Source organism: Triturus cristatus, chromosome 4_1, assembly GCF_964204655.1.
Source record: "Triturus cristatus chromosome 4_1, aTriCri1.1, whole genome shotgun sequence".
Classification (NCBI taxonomy): Eukaryota; Metazoa; Chordata; class Amphibia; order Caudata; family Salamandridae; genus Triturus; species Triturus cristatus.
Genome location: NC_140585.1, coordinates 570,455,916 through 570,475,145, shown reverse-complemented (window position 1 = coordinate 570,475,145; position 19,230 = coordinate 570,455,916). Strand labels below are relative to the sequence as shown.

The 19,230-nt window shown below is 44.7% G+C and overlaps 1 protein-coding gene across 5 annotated transcripts in view; it reads left to right on the top strand.

Annotated features, from left to right (window-relative positions):
- Nucleotides 1–19,230, top strand: part of PCLO (piccolo presynaptic cytomatrix protein) — a 1,384,288-nt gene that overhangs the window by 1,253,097 nt on the left and 111,961 nt on the right. For all 5 annotated transcript variants that reach the window (XM_085652900.1, XM_085652897.1, XM_085652899.1 and 2 more), the window contains one exon: nucleotides 6,096–6,237. In XM_085652900.1, the coding sequence (XP_085509026.1) occupies nucleotides 6,096–6,237 (142 nt within the window). The remainder of the gene's footprint in view (nucleotides 1–6,095; nucleotides 6,238–19,230) is intronic.

Here is a 19,230-nt window from a genome sequence, read left to right as displayed (position 1 = left end):
TTTTATACTCAATTTCTCTTTGTTCTCTGAAGGCAGAGAGGCCTTTGCCTAGTCCAAACCAGTTCTGGCCAGTCCTGGAGCACTCTGTTTACATGACTCCTTCTTTCCTTTCACAGTGTAGGCCAGGACATCAGACGCACCACAGGAGGTGGAGCTAGCATTGTGGAGGGAAGGCACAGCCCTATTCAGGTCCCAGGTGCAACTCCTCCCACCCATCTACATGCAGATCTCTCTGTTCAGCCCTGTGCTGACTCACCCTGTCTCCTGGAATCCCCCAGCCCCTGTCATTCAAACTCGAGACAAGGAATACACAACCTAGCAGAGGCAGGCTTGGATAGTTAGGCAAGAAAACACCTACTTTCTGTAAGTGGTATTTTCAAACACAGAATGTTAAAACCAACTCCACTAAAAGATGTATTTTATCATTCTGAGTTCAGGCATACTAAACTTGAAGTTTTACCTTGTTCCCTGAGTCAGTTAGGATTATAAAATGTTATAATTAGGGCTCCCTGTTTTCCGTTTTTACTGATTTTTACAGATAAATACAGACCGAAAACATTTCTTTTTGTGGCTGAATTTATTTTTAAATGAGGATAAAAACGGAAATATGGTTGTTTTTTGAGTAATTCTAAATTCTGTCTCCTATGACAGAATACCTGTGTAGGTTGATGGGAAAGGGGGTTAAAAAATTAAAGGGATTTTAGTAAAGAGGCTTTAACAGCAGTGGATATACACAAGGCTGATACTGTAGTTTGCATGTTTTCATATAAGTTAATTGATTTAACTTCAGCGGGTGTTCCTAGCACTGAAACCTGGCAAGTCTTTCAAGCATGAGTGCATATTTATCAGTTAAATATATGTGGAAATATACTAATTTCAGCTCCATTTTTTCACAAAGACCAAAATAAATCTGGATAAATACAGATACAATTAACAAAAAATAAATATGGATAAATACAGGTGGAAATGTCAAAAAAATAAATACCATAAAACCGGGAGCCCTAGTTATAATCAAACTGCCCATTCTGGTCTATGGGGAACAGGTAGCCTTCCAATAGTGAAAAACAAAAATGGCTGTAATTTACTATTAGGACATGCCATACACACCAGGGTATGTCCTACCTTATACTTACAATGCACCTTGCCTCTGGGCCTACCTTGGGGGTTTATGATATGAAGAAAAGGGAAGGTTTAGGGACTGGCAAGTGGGTATACTTGGCCAGTCAACATGGCAGTACCAGACTGCACACAGCAGAGGCAATGGCAGACCTAAGACACACTTTTGCAGGCTGCTTCTGTGGGTGGCACAACCAGTGCTGCAAGCCCACCAGCAGCATTTGATTTACAAACCCTGGGCACACTCAGTGCACTGTACTAGGGTCTGACAAGTAATCCAAATCGGCCAATCATGGAATCACTAATCCATACATCAATTTACCAAAGGGAGCACTTGCACTGTGCCACTGAATAGCAGTGGCACAGTGGCCAAAGCATCTAGCACCAGCAAAAACACATGAGGCTACAGCAAAATATGGAGGGGAGACCCACGCCAAGGTGCAAGGTCTAACAGCCCCCTATTTCTTTAAAAGCATCACCGGTTCCTGTAAGGAACAAAGGCTGCTTATAAAACGTTCCCTTTTTGGAATGCAAACACAGGGAAGGTGGTCTGCTGTTTCTTGTAGACCACCCATCTCTGTGTTTGTAGCCAGTCACAGGAGTCTTGCAAATAGTATAAATCTTCATCCACAAAGACTTCTGCCCCTTTGGTAATCACTGACCACTTCTAAAGAGGATTCAGTAACTGATCAGGGCTTTGCACCCGCAATTGCAGTAGTGTTTGCAGTTGCAAAAGATTTATACATACCATTGCAACTAGCAATTAGATACGGCACCTCTGTCAAATGCCCATCTAATTTCAATTCGGAATGGGTTTCCTGACATGCGAAGTGGGTTTATTCAATAGAAGGAGAAATGTTGCCATCAAATTTTACGAATCGCAGGGTTTGCTGTAGCAAAATGGCTTTATGTAATGTAATGTAAAAGTGCATTTGTAAAGCGCGAACTGTCACTCCGCGAGGAGCCTCCTGGCGCTGAGAGGACGAGGTAGGAGAAGCTGGGGAAGCAAGAAAGGTGAAGGAAGAGTTAGATTAGTGCAAAGCAGCGGTCATCTGAGAACTTGTAGATCCAGGTTTTTAATGCTGTTCTGAAGAGCGCTTCCGAATCTTGCATACGTAGGCCGATCGGGAGTACATTCCATGCTTTGGACCCATGGTAGGCAACCGTTTTCCCTCCTTTGGTGGTGAGTTTAAAGTGAGGTGTCTTTAACAAATTAGCCGAGGAGGATCTAAGTGTCCTGGTGGTGGTGTATGGTGAGAAACGAGCTGTGAGGTATCTAGGGCCTGCCCTGCGAGTGGCTTTATGGGTGATCAGAAGCATTTTAAAGAGGATTCTTTTGTGGATGGGGAGCCAATGTAGAGTGTCTAATGCTGAGGATGCTGAGGATCTGCGTGGGAGCTTAAGGACCAGGCGGGCTGCCGCATTCTGTACTATTTGCAGTCTTTTTTTGGGGCTTTGTTAGCGCCTGCCAACAGGCAGTTGCAATAGTCCAAGCGTGAGAGGACGAGAGCCACTGTTACTGATTTCTTGGCAGCCAGAGGAATCAGATCAAAGAATTTCTTCAAGGATGTCATTATGCTAAAGCAGGTGCCCGCCGTTACCAGAGCGTGGGGGAGGAAAGATCAAGAAGAATCAAACTTGACCCCCAAGTTTCTGGCCACCTTGACCGTTTCCGGTGGAGGTGGGGTACCTTCCGGCCACCAACAGCCAGGGATGAAAGTCACATTCGTGCCAATGGGTAGTATTTCCGTTTTGTCAGTGTTGCATTGTAAGTGATTATTTTTCATCCACTGTATGACTTGAGAGAGACACCTTTGAAAATTGCTTTCGGCTTCATTATTATTTTTGTCCAGGGAGACGATCATTTGGGTGTCGTCAGCGTATGAGGTGACTTCAATTCCAAAGGATTTTATAAGGAAGATGAGGGGTGCCATGTAAACGTTAAATAACAAGGGGCTCAAGGAAGAGCCCTGAGGGACACCTGTAGTTATGGTCTTCTCTGTAGAAAGGAAGGGACCTAGCGCAATGGTTTGTCTGCGATTGGTAAGAAACGATCTGACCAATGTCAAGGCGGTACCTGTAATACCGCCGCATTCGAGTCTAGCCAGGAGGATGTCATGGGAGATGGTATCGAACGTGGCGGAAAGGTCCAGAAGGATCAGAATGGCTTTCTTACCTGAGTCAGCAAGGGTTTTGAACACCTCCGTGATTTCCAGGAGGGCCGACTCCGTTGAGTGACTAGGACGGAAACCGGATTGCTGAGGGTGGAGGATGTTGTTAGATTCGATAAAGTTTGAAAGTTCTTTAAGCACGAACCTCTCCGTTATTTTGCCCAGCACCGGGAGCAACGAGATAGGTTGCAAGTTAGAGAGGACTGAAGAGTCTACGTTTTCTTTTTTTTTAAGGGGTTTAACCAGGGCAAGTTTCCAATCCTCTGGGACAATGCCTGTACTAAGCGAGGAATTAACTATTTGGTTAACGACTGGGTTGATGGTGTCAATGAGTGTATGCAGAATCTTGGGGGGACAGGCATCCAATGGGGATCCTGAGTTGCAGGTCATTATGGCCTTGAGTGTGGAACCCAGTGAAACTGGTGAAAAAGTAGAGAAATTTGCAAGAGCTGGAGTGGAAACTTCGGTCTTGATGCTAGGAGGGGTAAGAGAGAAGTTTTTTTGTATTTTAGAGATCTTTTCTTCAAAATAATTAGAGATGTTGTCACACAGAGATTGTGAGGGGGAAGGTCTTTCTTTAATCTCTTCGGATGCGTAAAGGAGTTGACTATTTTAAAAATAGATTTTTGGTCCAGTTTAGACTCTAGTATAGCTTTTGAGTAATGTAATTTTTTGGTGGTTTTAATATGAGCATGGTAGTGTCTTCTACCAGCTTTATAGACTCGCCTCTCCTCAGTAGAGTAGGACTTTCTCCATTTGCATTCTAGCTGTTTGCACTGGTGTTGTTCTTTGGCTAGCTCAGGGGTAAACCATGGTGGTCTCTGAGTTTTAAGATTTCTTATTCCTTTCCTGTTCTGAAACTCCAGGGGCGCCAGATCATCACAAATGTTGGAGATCCAGGTATGAAAGTAGCCCGAATCTTTGTTCGGGTTACCTGTGAGGGTAGGAGTGTAAGTTTGAGCATGGGACTGAAGCTTGGGGTTGTTTATTAGTTTGGCCCAATTACGGCGGGGTTTGGAATTGAGGGAGGGGTCCGGGCTGTCAGTGGACGGGTGATCTAGGATGAGTGGGATCATGTAATGATCTGTCCATATAAGTGGGATGGGAGAAGTCACCGTAAGAGCCGAGAAATTGGAGCAGATCCCGTCTAAAGTGTGGCCCGCCTGGTGAGTGGGGTGTTGTACAAGTTGTTTTAGAGTAAGGAGCTCAGTTATTTGGAGAAAGTTGTCCATCCCCGGAGATCCTTTGGATTCCAAGTGGAGGTTAAAATCCCCTAGCATCGTGAAATTGGCGTATTTGAGAAGCGGCTGGCTTAGGGCATCACCTAGCGAGTCAGTAAAGGTAATGCTATGTCCAGGTGGCCGGTAAATAAGGACCCCTGCAAAGGACAGTGAGGCATCCAGAGAAATACGGAAGCCTAGGCTTTCAGCGCCTTTAAGGGAGTCTATGTCTATGGTGGCGCAGGGTAGGGAGTCACGGATGATGATGGCCAATCCCCCTCCTCTCCCTTCTGACCTGTCCTTCCTATGGATATTGTAATTAGGGGGGAGTGCAATGGCTAAGTCTGGATTAGAGCAATCTTTCAGCCAAGATTCTGTGATAAACAGGATGTCGAGTTGCATGTCCAGCATTAAGTCTCTGATGTCTTGGCAGTGTTTACTGAGCGACCTTGCGTTAACAAGTCCTCCTTGCAATTTGAGTTTGCGAGTTGAGGAAGGAGGGCTAGTCTTGTTGGTCACTGTCGGGGCGCTACCAGGAAACACATGTCTACACTTGTGGCATGTGAAGAGCCCCATAGTCTGTCCGTGTCGATTAGGTGGGAACAGTCCTTCCTAACGTTGAGTGCCCTTAAGGCCACGGAACTGTATGTTGGTACGGAAGCTGTATGGGCAGGGATTCCTGCCTTGGGCACGTCCTTGGCGCGGACGGGCGCAGATGGGCTTGCCTTTGGCGAGCCGGCGGCGCGCCCGCTGCGCGCGTCCGCTGTGCGCTTGTTCTAGCATAGAATTTATCCCCGGTACCCGGAAGTGGCTCTTATGTTTTCTGAAAGTATTTAAAATATGTACATTCTAATTTCAGTAAGAACTATAACTGTAACTTCAGAAGGTTGAATTGTAGTGTGCCCATGATATTCTATTTTAGGATTTAGGGCATTTTCAGTAAAGTTGGTACCCCTCAAAAAGAAAATACTCTCCCAACCACCTCAGTGTTGACCCTCAGTGCTCCATCCCCTTTATTTTCCTTACTTGTTTCTCTCGGTTGAGTACTCTGACTCTACTCGAGGGCTGGCTTTCCTCCTCTTATCTCTTCTACTGTCATCCTATTTTGTGGGAAACCTACAGTATACTATGTTTATAAATGATCTTATATATTTCTGGATTTTATTATCTATATCTAACTTTCATATCATGTAACGCGCCCCATTGGCATAGGTGACATTTTTGCCGCACTATACATAACTGCATACATAAATAAGATTAAATAAGTAAATGAAAAATTAAGTTTCTCATTGAACACTTTTGTTGTCATCTGCTACTGCTTGAAGTGCTCTTGACAAATCCCGTTGCCTTTGAGGTTAAAGTGAAAAGTATTTATGTTTCTCAACAACTCCGCTGTTCTGTCGAGTGTAACAAGTCACTGTCTCCAAGCACAACCATTAATGCTATAAAACATGTAGTTATGATGTGTCGTGTCTGTGTATGTAGTCGTATCACCGCTAAGTAATAGCACAAGTGCCGTCTGTTGTATGGATTATGTATATCAAACGCACACGTATGTATAACATTATTGTTTTATATCCTTTTGCAGCTTCAAAACCAAATGCCCACAGGGCCCCTGAATCATCTGCCTCCACCACCTCGTCTGCCAATAGCTTTGGTAGCGGATTCGGCATGGACAGTGAAGAAAGCAGCACAACTGGAGAGAGCAACCAGTTCCCTATCCCAAGAATGTAAGCAGTACTGTCCACACGCAATGTGCTGGTTTCACTTGTGTGTATTCGATGCTCACATTCCTGTGGTCTACTTTAATTCTTCTTCCAACATGAATGATCTAGGAATATACTCACATTCTGAAGTACACAAAGGATACAGGCTCAATACAGGCTCTGTCTGCATAAAGGCTCCCTCTACTGCTCTATCGCCCCAAAACCGCCTTTTAGGGGGAATTGACTCAGAGGCGCAACTAGAGCCAAATTTCTGGGAAGGGGGGGGGGGTGCTAATTAACATTTCGGGGGTTGGGGGCTAATTCTTCCAGCAAGAGGCAGAATGGAGATGCAGGGGCTCTAAGAAGGGGCGAAAAACAACAAAGCCTCGTTAACAAGTAGTGGTCTTTTAAAGACCTGTGAAGTACTCGGGTGGGGCTGCCATAAAACGGACGCCAGACATGCCAGCCTACAACAGCCCAAAAACAGTCTGTGTGCGCCCTGGAAGCTGTCTCAGTCCGGGCTTACACACACGACAGGAGGGCCCTATAGGCGTTGCGCGCCTGATTAGACTGTTAGTCAGCCATCATGGCTGTACTCATTCCACAAAGCTCTTAGTATATGCCGGCCAGTGTGATAAGGCTGGCAGGCAGCCATAGTGGTTGTCCTCATTCCACAAAGCTCTTAGAGTATGCCAGCCAGTGTGATAAGGCTGGCGGGCAGCCACAGTGGCTGTCCTCATTTCACAAGGCTCTTAGTATATGCCGGCCAGTGTGATAAGGCTGGCAGGCACCCATAGTGCTTGTCCTCATTTCACAAACCTCTTAGTGTATGCCGGCCAGTGTGATAAGGCTGGCGGGCAGCCACAGTGGCTGTCCTCATTCCACAAAGCTCTTAGTATATGCCGGCCAGTGTGATAAGGCCGGCGGGCAGCCACAGTGGCTGTCCTCATTCCACAAAGCTCTTAGTATATGCCGGCCAGTCTGATAAGGCCGGCGGGCAGCCACAGTGGCTGTCCTCATTCCACAAAGCTCTTAGTGTATGCCGGCCAGTGTGATAAGGCTGGCGGGCAGCCATCGTGCCTGTCCTTATTCCACAAAGCTCTTAGTGTATGCCGGCCAGTGTGATAAGGCTGGCGGGCAGCCATAGTGGCTGTCCTCATTCCACAAAGCTCTTAGTGTATGCCGGCCAGTGTGATAAGGCTGGCGGGCAGCCATCGTGCCTGTCCTCATTCCACAAAGCTCTTAGTGTATGCCGGCCAGTGTGATAAGGCTGGCGGGCAGCCATAGTGGCTGTCCTCATTCCACAAAGCTCTTAGTGTATGCCGGCCAGTGTGATAAGGCTGGCGGGCAGCCATCGTGCCTGTCCTCATTCCGCAAAGCTCTTAGTATATGCCGGCCAGTGTGATAAGGCCGGCGGGCAGCCACAGTGGCTGTCCTCATTCCACAAAGCTCTTAGTATATGCCGGCCAGTGTGATAAGGCCGGCGAGCTGCCATAGTGCCTGTCCTCATTTCACAAGGCTCTTGCTCTGCTCTGTCTGCATAAAGGCTCAACCCACCACTTTACATCCACACCTCCTGCAAACTCGGTGCCAAGACTGCCATGTAGCCTCAGTCCCCTTGATCTATGTTGTTTTTATAATGTTGTTTTGTAGTGAAACTATTACATATTGACTGTTGTTTCCTGTCTTGCATATTGAGGGAGATGTTTTTCTAGGCAGTTGAAGTGGGCTTCTGTTGATGATGGGTAAGGGGCAAAGTTAGGACGTTTGATTGTGAATGATGTGTGTGACAGGCATGTTTCCAATTTGCCAACGCATATTTCATAGAAGATTTTAAGGTCACTCTGAGTCTAACATGTGTAGAAGAAACCCATCTTTTTTCTGGGTTTCCTCTATTTTGTATTTACCCACAAGATCTGATATTCTGAAGTCTAATGTGGTGGAGGCCTTCCAATCAGGCCTCATTTACATTTCCATGGTTTAATAACGGGCAACTATTGTTCATTTAAAGACACGCAACACTATAAACCAAAAGTGCATTAGCATACATTTTTCAGGCACATATAAAAAGTCCAGATTAGACGTAGACTTTTATCTACCTGGTAGCCAGCAGCATAATTAATGTGGCCCAGTTTTGTATTCCAAAGCTCAAATCTACTCAAGGGCCAACTCCGAGAACTATGACCAAAACATGAAGCATATGAAGTGCTAACATGGTCAAATTAGTATTATATTTGCACTCAGGTCTTTGTTTACTTACAGAAAGAGATGTTAAACTTTCCAGGTTCAGTCAAAACTAAGTTGTTACTTGGGTGCAGCTTTCGCCTACAGTGTGAATACAGTAAATCACTACAGTGATACAATCTCACAGACAAGATGGGTCATCTGGACTAGACGTCCCTCTCAGCCAGAGGCAGTCTGTTTGATCCATAAGACTCTTCACAGGAAAGATACGTCTGCCCTCCGTGCTCTGCATAAAAAACAAGCATTTGCAATGCAATAGGTCTCGCATTTGCAAAGTTTTGAGCTATTGGCATTGTAAATGACAAACCTTTTATCTTTGTGTTGGTTTTGAAAATGTACGCTACTTTAAGCATTGACATTGCAAATAACAATGCCTTTTATTTTTCTGTTCGAATTTAAAACATAAATAAAAGGCATTTACAATGGCAATAGCTTAAACTCGCATAAATGCGAGACCTATTGCATTGTAAATGCTTGTTGATATCCTGTCAGTACCAACTCTGCTACATTTAAAAAAAAGCTGAAGACACACATTTTCAAAGAGCACCTCTGCTGACCTGACAGTGCCCCTGAAGTGTGGAGTCCCCCAGGGCTCCTCTTTAAGCCCCGCGCTTTTTAATATCTACATGAGGCCACTGGCTGAGGTAGTTCGTCCGTATGGAGTTAAGATCATATCCTATGCGGACGACACCCAGTTGGTGGTCTCATTAGCGCAGGAGGCTCAACAGCCACTTTCAGGTGGACTAACAAAATGCTTGGAGGAGGTGAAGGCCTGGATGACTCTGTCATCGTTAAAGCTCAATGGTGACAAAACGGAGCTTATGCTCCTGGGCCCGGCTGATCCCACCTTCTTCAACTCACTATGGCCCACCTGTCTAGGCCCCCCCCGGCTCCGAAGGATAACATCAAAAGCCTAGGGGTATGGCTGGACAGGAGTCTTTCACTTAACACCCAGGCCACAAAGCTCTCAGCCATCTGCTTTGGATTGCTCAGGACACTGAAGAAAGTTCTTCCTTTGCTCCCAATGGAGGCAAAGCAGATGGCCGTACAGGGCCTGATACAGTCACGATTAGACTCCAACAACGCCCTCTATTTGGGTGCACCAGAGTACACACTAAAGAGACTACAGCTGGTACAAAACTGCGCTGTCCGCACTCTGCTACAGATCCCACGCAGACTGCCAGTTAGAGCAGCACTGACCAGCCTGCATTGGCTCCCAGTGTGTAAGAGAGTCACCTTTAAGGCAATGTGTATTGCTCACCAGGCCTTCTGGGACTCGGGACCCCTAATTACTCGTAGTCTAGTAAGCCAGTATCGTCCAGGCAGAGACCAGCGATCTAGCCAGGCTTTTATGGCAACAGTCCCTAGAATCAAAAGGACAAGATCGGGTGGAAGGATGTTTGCCTTCAACGCCGCCAAGATCTGGAACTCCCTCCCTTCTCATTTGAGATCCAACCCTGACCTCGCCTCTTTCCGCAAACATCTAAAAACACACCTGTTCAATTCTCCTCAATAAACTCAGTTCTCCTTCCCTACTGGTCTGCAACCTCACCCACCCTACCAACTGGTTCCTCTAGCGCTTGGACGCCTCAGGGCAGCAATTCGCGCTGTTATAAATTCACTTTCATTTATTCATTCATTTGACCTTCTCCCAATTATTGCATTCCCAGGGGGGCATGGCCTCATTCACTGTTCTGTTGTTCTTGAGCTAAGTTTGCGCTATACAGCTACCAGCACATAAACACATACATCCAAGGAAGCAAAAAGAACAGTTCTATTTGTCCCGTTTTGCATCACAAGCAATCAGTAGCAAAAAGAATTGTAAAATGCTCCTTTGGTTGATGATGTCTGCTTGGATTTTTAGCCCTATTATGAGATCACTGGACGGATGGCCATTGTAATATGGAATCATGCCCCTTAGTTGTGACACTGTATTATTTATTTGCCAGTATACTCATATAGCAACATATTTTTGGGCCTTCGCCGTGTCTTCAGGAAACTCAATCTGATGTGTGATGGCTGACGGAAAGATTGTGGGGCGAGTGGGAAAGTCTGTGAGAAGGTTATGGGTGTATGTGGGAAAGGTCTACTTGTGAAGAATCTGTGGCCTGTGCATATGAGTGCTGTGCTTTTTATATGTGAGGGGTGTACTGGAATGTAGAAAAGTGTGTTGGTGTGTGTAAAGGTTGTGAGGGCTTTCCCGTAGGATGTGTGTGATATGTGTTAAAGATGTCTGTGTGAAATGTGTTCACTCTTAAGTGACATGGGTCTGTATGTGTGTAAGAGGCATGTGGGTCTAGGTGGAATGTGGAGGTGTGTGTGTGTGTGTGTATAGTGTTGGACTATGTGTGCGAATGTTTTTGAGGTACAGACAAGCTGTGAATGTTTAGGTATCTGCCCGTGATTTTGGCAGACAAAAAGAGGGGACAAACCGCCGAGAAACAAAAACAGAGAGGAGAATGCAGGAATTCAAGGAATTTAGAGGGGGTGGGTGGATGTTTGGAGAGGGAGGGACGCTGAAGTACGTGTTGGTGAAATTGTTATGGCACAAACAGGGTCATCGCCTTTCCACACAGAGGTGTGGCCAGGATTGGCAAAACATCCCAATCTTTAGTATTTGTTTGCCATTTAACTGACCAGTTACAGCTTATTATGTTATGTAATACAACCAATGGATACACATGATTAGTTCACGATTAATATGAGTTATTGACATTAAAATAAATTCACACAGTCGGATATGTTTCTAATCACAGAATGTCCCAAATATGCTTAAAAGTGGAAGCACAAGCCATTTGTTTCCGAACCATGGTGTTTCTGTTGTGAGCAATATACACAGCGACAATCAATTTTCCGTGTGTAAATCACTGTATACAAAATGTTACATAAGACAAAGGACTACAAGGTGTAGGAGTCACATGACAACCATATTAGTAGGCAGTATAGTTTAATATTGATTGATCTGGAGAAACACAAACTCAGAATTTACAACTTAATACCATGATTGGGGGTTCTCTTTAATAATCATTATTGATTTCTATCCAAATGAACACTTTTTGCAACGTTAGGATAATCAAAGGCTTAGGGAAAAAAACATAAAGCTCTAGTTTATACCTTGCAGTTTGTATGCAGCTCTTAGATGAAAGTTAATAGCTCACTGTACTTTGTTAGGATTTTAACGTATAAACTGCAAGTAGCAAAAGGATCTTACTGACAAAAGCAGTGACCCACTGACCTATTTTAAATATGTGCACTTTATGATGGGCATGGTACATTTTCTTTGCAGCAGGCACATTAACCCTCTGCGCTATCTTTCCATGAGTCAAAACTTCCACTAGACAAAACTCCGATCTCGCTCTAGGAAGTAGTTTATTCACCGGAGTTATCATGACATTTTTATTATTGCCAAAAATTGCTGTAGGCCAGGAAGGAGGCAGCAAGTGCTCTTAAAACCATAATTTACAATGCCCCCACTCATTCAGCATCCGTTGCAGTCACAACAGTCGCACCGCCCTAGAGACAGCTCTTCTCAGGGGTCCTGTGACCTCAGTGAAAGAGTCACTGTTGCTCTAGGGTCTGCTACTTCGTAGGCCTGCCCACAAGACTGGAGGTGAACTTCAGTATGGATTGTGGTGGGCAAGCCTTCAAGGTGAAACCACACTTGCCACTGCTGGGGTCCACCTGCTGGTGCTAAGACACCAGGGCTTTTCCGGTTTTGCGGGGCCTTCTTAGGTCTAGCATGGGAATGTGCTGCCTCAGGAGAGTGGTCTGGGGGACTGTTCATGAAGGCTGAACCTGGTTTCCTAGTTCTAAATTCGGCAGCTCTGCCCCCAGTGCTTCATCCGCTCCCTCACTGAACACTATACTGCCCCACTGAGAGAAATTCACACTGCCTTCAACTACAATCCAATTTGACCTGCTATAAACACCTGGATGCAACTCGATTCAAATTACGCACTAGGCAAGAGCAATATGCTGCCTAAAGGAAAAAGTAACAACATCCTGGAAAAAGCAAACACTCATAGGGAATGAAAGATTAAATAAAGCATGTGAAATGTAAGCAGAAACAACGTGGTGAACTTAACGCTTTTACATTTATGCAGAAATCAACGAGTATTTTTGCCTGAAAACTACAGGGCCAGGATTAAAAATCTGGGAGCCTGTAAGAACATGGAAGCAGGGAATGGTGTTAATTTAAGGATGCTGGATTGATTGTTAGCTTAATTACCTTTATGATATAGTTGATCACATATATATGTAAAGAGATGTAATATAATGTGAATATTGGTTGAATTAATATTGTTTGTAGGGTTACTTCTCAAAAAGTAATATGCTGTATTATGCTGCGATAATGATGGATTATTGATGGATGTAAGGAAAAACTTTTGAAAAATTCAATAAAAAAAAAAAATAAAAAATAAAAAAAATGAAAACTACAGGGCCAAGAAAGGACCCATTTCAATGTCCACTGCTTATATGCTTCCAAAATGTAAGCAGTATGGTTTAAAAAGACCACATTCGTGAACACAAAGCCGCCATACACATTTTGTTTTCCAATCCACCCATCAACCAGGTATTGCAGTACCTCCAGGTTTAGCGCAGGGGGGGGGACAGCGCTTCACTGGCAAACTCGGTAAAGTGACGCTAATGTTTTTGGGGTTTGAATGAAACCAATCTGGCCACTTTAAGAACACTCCGTCTTGCTTTATTTAATTATTGATTTTTCATATTATGAACGTTTTATTTCCGAGGCTGCACTTTGGAATAAAAAAATGTCAAAAACGGCATTTCCAGCAAAAGTTTTTTTTTTTTTTTGCATCCATTTCACTGGGGAACAAATGAACGACAGTAAGAAAGAGAGGGTGAGAAGCATTTCTTGAGTCACGGTTTTCGGTAAGTGAGGAGGAGTTAGGCAGACAGAGAGGGAATAAGTGTAAGAAAGAGGAGGGTGGAGGGGGCAGGAAGCAAGAGACGGAGGCCTTTTACTTCCCTGCTCCAGTAGAACACATCGTAGCAGTTAATTGGCAAGAAGGCTCTTAATCTCGTTAACCACTTCCATGCTCAGCACGGCTCCCGGCCATCATGAGTCACGGTAGTCGTGTGCTCATGACGGCCGGGAGCCGTCCGACCGTTGCCGCTCCGCCCACGCGTGGCAAATTCCCCACCTGTGCGGGCGAATTAATTAGTGGGCGAAGTTCGGACGGCTCCCGGCCGTCATGAGCACACGCCCACCGTGATTTATGACGGCCGGGAGCCATCCTGAGTACCTGAGCGCCACGCCCAGCCCCACCCCCCTCGTACCACAGCAGAATTTGCCGCGCGTGGAAGGGGTTAAGTTCTCGCTGCTGCCGTTGGGTGTGATCTGGAAAGCACACAGTCCATCCCCCACCAGCTGTAGCTAAACTACCATTACATCGAGGGACACTTTTTAGAGTGCTTAGAAACCCCAACAGTGCGGTTGAATCACCATATAAAAAGATATCATAGCATTATCCATAACAAAATGCCACGTAACACCCCACAAAAGAATGTGTCCAAACACATACGTGCTTTAAGAGGATTCTAGCGCCTCGTTTGTAACCTCTGATACAACGTGTGGTTCTGATGAAAAGCATCACCAGAGAAGGCACTGCACCTCTCATGTCACAGTGCACGCATATACACAGCATCTTCTCGAGCCTACCCCTGCCTCCTTTCAGAGAACAAGGAGCGAGGGACGCAAACCAGGCGCCATGGGGAAAAAAAACAAAGTAGTTTCTAAATTAAAAGATGCCGCCCTGCAGCGCAAGTTAACAGTAGTTGATCGATGCTACTTCCGCCAGAAACGGAAGAAAACGGAAATGACGTGACAGACCACCAGCCAACAAAGAGCACGTTAAGAAGAGCAATGACAGATTTCACCAATGGTAAGTGACGAAGCAAAGAGAAATACAATAGGTGGAATTTAACTAGTAATGCTGATTACTTCGTCCTCGTAGAGGCAGCACATGTGCTGCTCTATGCGAGACATAAAAAGATACCTACCTAATCGTTGTGTTCTGCCGCTAAGAATTTTGCCACAGTCCCACATTTCAGAACCACCAGTTAAGGAGTTAGGGTCTGTCCTGTGCTTGCGGCAAAATCTTGGAATCTGCTCCGTACAACGTTGCAATCATCACATCTTCTGTCAGAAGCTAAAACATATATGTTTACCTAATTTCACCCAAGGTCCGACTCAACTGCAACTCTCTCTGTTTATGGCTCATTTACATAGTCTTACTGCCAAGATGCTGTTTGCGCTTTATAAATACCCTTTTCATTCATTCATTCACATTAGACACAGAATGAAGCACTAAAAACTCACAAAATAGTCACAAAGACAAGAAAATATTTTCTTTTGAATGCTAAATCTAATTATTCGGCTTGCACAGGCCATGAACAGTACATGAAAAGTGCCTTCTGTAATAGGCTACCTGTGCACTGATACCGGGTTTAGTTAGGCAGTAGTCCCCTTTGCTCAGCCCACACAAGGGTGCACATGCATTCACATGTTACTAGTTCAAATGCTCTTACCACAGCTGTGCAGCTGCCGACCTTAGTTTAAAAGGTGGGCATTTTACCAACACTTACAGTGCAATTTGGTTAGTCTTGCAAACAGCTGAGATCTCAAAACACACTGGTGGTGTAAAGATAAAAATTCTAGGTAGGCTAAATGGTTGAGAACCCTTTTCAGACTCAGGCCGTTTGTATGAGATAGTGGATGTTGGCCATTGAAAATTCTCACACCAGTCTCTTTACTATGAGTGTGCAACTTGTCATCCTTTGGAGGAGTTACTCATTCACCATGTAGGAAACAAATTCTGAACATGTCCTGGCTTCCTCACTGCACCTAAAACCTTTCTTGGCTGAGATATTGCAGGACTAAGTTCATTAGCATGAGGATAAAATGTAAACCTAACTCAAATTTGAGGCAAACAATTAAGTTTCCGTAGCTTGAGCTAAGCTTCCGTGCTTGTGCTATGCCCCGGATTGGTTTATCTATTTTGCTTAAGGTTGGCAAAAGTTTACTGCGTTTCTCAACCCAAAATGAAGTCTGTCCTTTGTAATACAAGGAATTCCTCCTTTGACAGGAAAATAATTGCAATAAGGGAGCCAGAAAAACTATTGATAGTACATATGTTTTCAACAATTCTCCTGCCTTTTTTCAATGTTATGCTGTGTGATAGTATGGGTGAGTGACTAACTGTGTGAGTAGTACAATGGGTGACTGACTCAGTGTGTGAGTGGCTGTATGCATGTATCAGTGGATATGTCAATAGCTGTATTAGTGACTGAGTGGGTGTATGAGCGAGTGAGTGTATTTGTGTGTAGATATATGAATCAATGAGTGGGTGTGTAAGTGCTGTTGTGGATCTGTGAATGGATTTGTGAATGGTTGTGTGGGAGTGGGTGTATGAAAGGTTGTTTGGGGTGTGAGTGGTTGTGACAGTTATTATATGCATGATCCTCACACAAAAAGAGGGGGAGGAGGAAAAATCCTTAGTTTGCCATGCTCTGGGTTACCTTGTCACACACAGAGAAGTAAGGACATATAGATTGCTTATTTTGAAAACACCTGAGATGGAGCAAGTCCGTTATGCACATTCCCTTTCTGAAAATACCTCAATATGTATATTGCACCAGTTCCAGCAGGTTCTGCAGTAAATTCAATCCAATTAGGAGTACAGTTACAGGACCTTAATAAGAATATTAATTACAGGTGTAGTAATCGATATACATATTGAGGTCATCCTTTGGTAGGGAGATACCTTTTAGCTCTAACAAGGGAATCCGTGAATAGAATTATTGGGATATCCCTAAGTTAGTTTTTACTCATTGTCCGCACTCATTATCACTTTTTCTTTAGATCCTGTCCTTTTCTTTATGTTTGCATTGTTTTCCTCACCCTATTGCTCCACCTCAGGCATTGGTCTGCGCAGAGGTAGCAGCCCTTTGTTGAAGTAGACCACAAACTTTTGTGGGTGGGGGCAGTTTTTCGAAACGTTGCACTTTGCCATTTCTATGCTTCTCGTTAAAATAAGCGATCTATACGTCCTTACTTCTCTGTGTGTGACATTATGCTGGATTATGTTATTTGTGAGTCCATCAGTGATGTCATTTGAGATGTCATCAGTGATGTCACTTATCATGTCATGAGTGATGTAATAGGTGCGGTCATACCCAGTGCATTACGGGGCATGAGTTATAGTTAGCTCAGCTGAATTTCACTGGTTTTGTATGAGTGAAACATGAGCCTAACTATAACGTCCCTGTAACCTTTGTATTTTTCAGTGAATTTCTAAGATGTTTTGAATGCTAATTCCTAACTATAACGTCTCTGCAACCTTTGTTTTTTTCAGTGAATTTCTATGTTTTTTTTAGGTAGTAGTTGTGTTTGCAGAGTGGTGCAAAAAAGAGGCTGGGCCTCCGTTCAGCTCTCAGGAATCCCGCTGTGCAGGACTTAGATGAGGTACCAGGTGGGCTACATGGCCTCCAAGGTCCCTCAGGAGTAAAGTGGACTTCATTCCCCAACCAGTAATGCACTAGGAGATGTGTTTGCAGAGTGCTGGAGAAAGGGGCCATGGCCTCCGAAGACCTCTTTTAATCCCACGGTGTGGGACTTACTGGAGGTAAGAGGAGGGGTAGTTGGCCACCAAGGAAGTCCTTGGGGGCTGTTAGACCTGGCATCTTTTGGCGTGGTTACCCCTGACTTTTTGCCTCTACCTCCTGTATTTTTGATGCTATGCTGGATGTCGTTTTTACTGGTATAGATGCTTTGGGCACTTTGCCACTGCTGATCAGTGTCAAGGTGCAAGTGCTCCCTAGGGAAATTGTGATGTAATTGGCTATACATGTTTGGCATATTTGTTCTACCTGCAAGGCCCTAGTAAAGTGCACTGAGAGTGCCAGGGCTGGTAGTACAAATGCTACTAGTGGGCTGCAGCACTGATTGTGCCACCCACAGGAATTGCACTAAAATGATGTCTTAGGCCTGCTTGCAGTGCCTATGTCAGGACCTACGACTTGCACCTTCCTAACTTGCACAGAAGCAGAACGACGATAGGTCCCAATGCCCTCCTCAGAACACTTCCTGTTTGGTTTTCCAATCTCATCACAGGGAAGTTCCTAAGGGGGGAAAGGGTATGGGACAAAAAGAGACTGCTCCAAGGCCTGCCTGTTGCTTCGTGACTTCTTCTTGGTCTTCTTACAGGTCTGCCAAACATTAACATCAATTAAACTTACTTCGAACTGGTTTTCTTCCTTAATGCTTCCCTTTACCCAAGTCCCTTATCTTACCAGGTTGTCTTGGATGCTTGCTACTCTTCTACTTCTCTATTCCATCTAGCTTGGAGGAGAAGTCTTCACTCTATTCTCTTCTTTGTTTAGGAGGTCGTGCTGCTCAAGATCACCTCTTCAGCTTAATAGAGAAAAGAGTGAGACGGTGTACCGGGAACTCTGTAGCGTCAATTTGGCCTGAATACATAAATCTCCCTAGAGTTTTGGGGTTCGAACTATCATCAATTTAGTGGAGGCTAACCCCTCAGATATTTTCATGTAACGTTATGAAACCTTCCTCCTAATTTAGCGATATACCGCGAGGTACCTATTGGCTTAAGGAAGCTTGATTTTGGATTTGTCCTATTTATTCCTTTGGGCTACTTTTTAAGAGTGGAATAACGATAGAGAAAAGGAAAAGCTTCTTGGCGTTTATTACTTGCACCATTTGTCACAGATAAGCCTAAACCCGACTCGGTTTTGGGTTTCGTTGATTTTCCCGGGTTTGCCCTCGAGAACAACTTCAGTTCACACAGAGCGTCCTGAATCAGCGGATCAGTACCAGACGCTTGCCTCCGCTCCCAATCTCCACAGTACGGAGAAGTTAACTCTAATTCCCGAAGGCCGACGCGATGCTCTGTACACACGTCAGCGTCGGTCTCAAGGAATCTTCAAAAGCCTTTGATTTCCTCTCACGCAGCGCTTGAATGGCGCGCTCGCGTCTGAGGCAACCTGATATTCGTTTCTTCTCTGGAATCAGTTAAGAGCTCTCTTCAGATGCTGCGCTCGAAGTTAAGCGCACGCGTCAAAAGTCACTCCTCAGTGTTATTTCAAAATAGCTACTTTTATCACTCGATCCCAATGAAAAACTATTTAGTCATTTATAACTGAGTTATAACATTCCAACTGTGGCATTGAACTTTAGTTTATTTTCTTTTACCTTAGCAGATTGTATTCTTTTATGCTCAAGAATTTAACTATTAAAGTCTAAAAAGATACACTAACCTTTTATCAGAAGGGGAGTTTTTAAACCGGCGAAACTAACCCCGCACATTCGCAAACTACCTTAACTGACTAACACGACGCAGGAAATTCAGATGTTCTTCTCTCAGCTTCTTCGGTGAAGTGCACAGTAGAATGTTGACGCACACTTCACCAGGTGTCAGAATTCTAAGAGACTAGACCGCTAACAGCAGAGTGCTGAAGCAGTATGGGCATGTTGGCAGCAATCTTAGAATTCCATCGGTGCCAACATGCACCCCAGCTTAGTGGATTGAATGGCTTTTGATAATTTTGCGAAAGGGAGATAGAAGCCAGAAAGGCGTTACCAGGAGGAAACCTCTTGTGGGTCCTGACAGCCTATGTGCAGTCCAGGACTGCCATGTCGACCTGGCCAGTGCAACCACTGACCAGCCCTTATCCTTCCCTTTCTGTACATGTCAGGCATCCCTACAGTGGCCCTAGGTACCCCCATGGGCT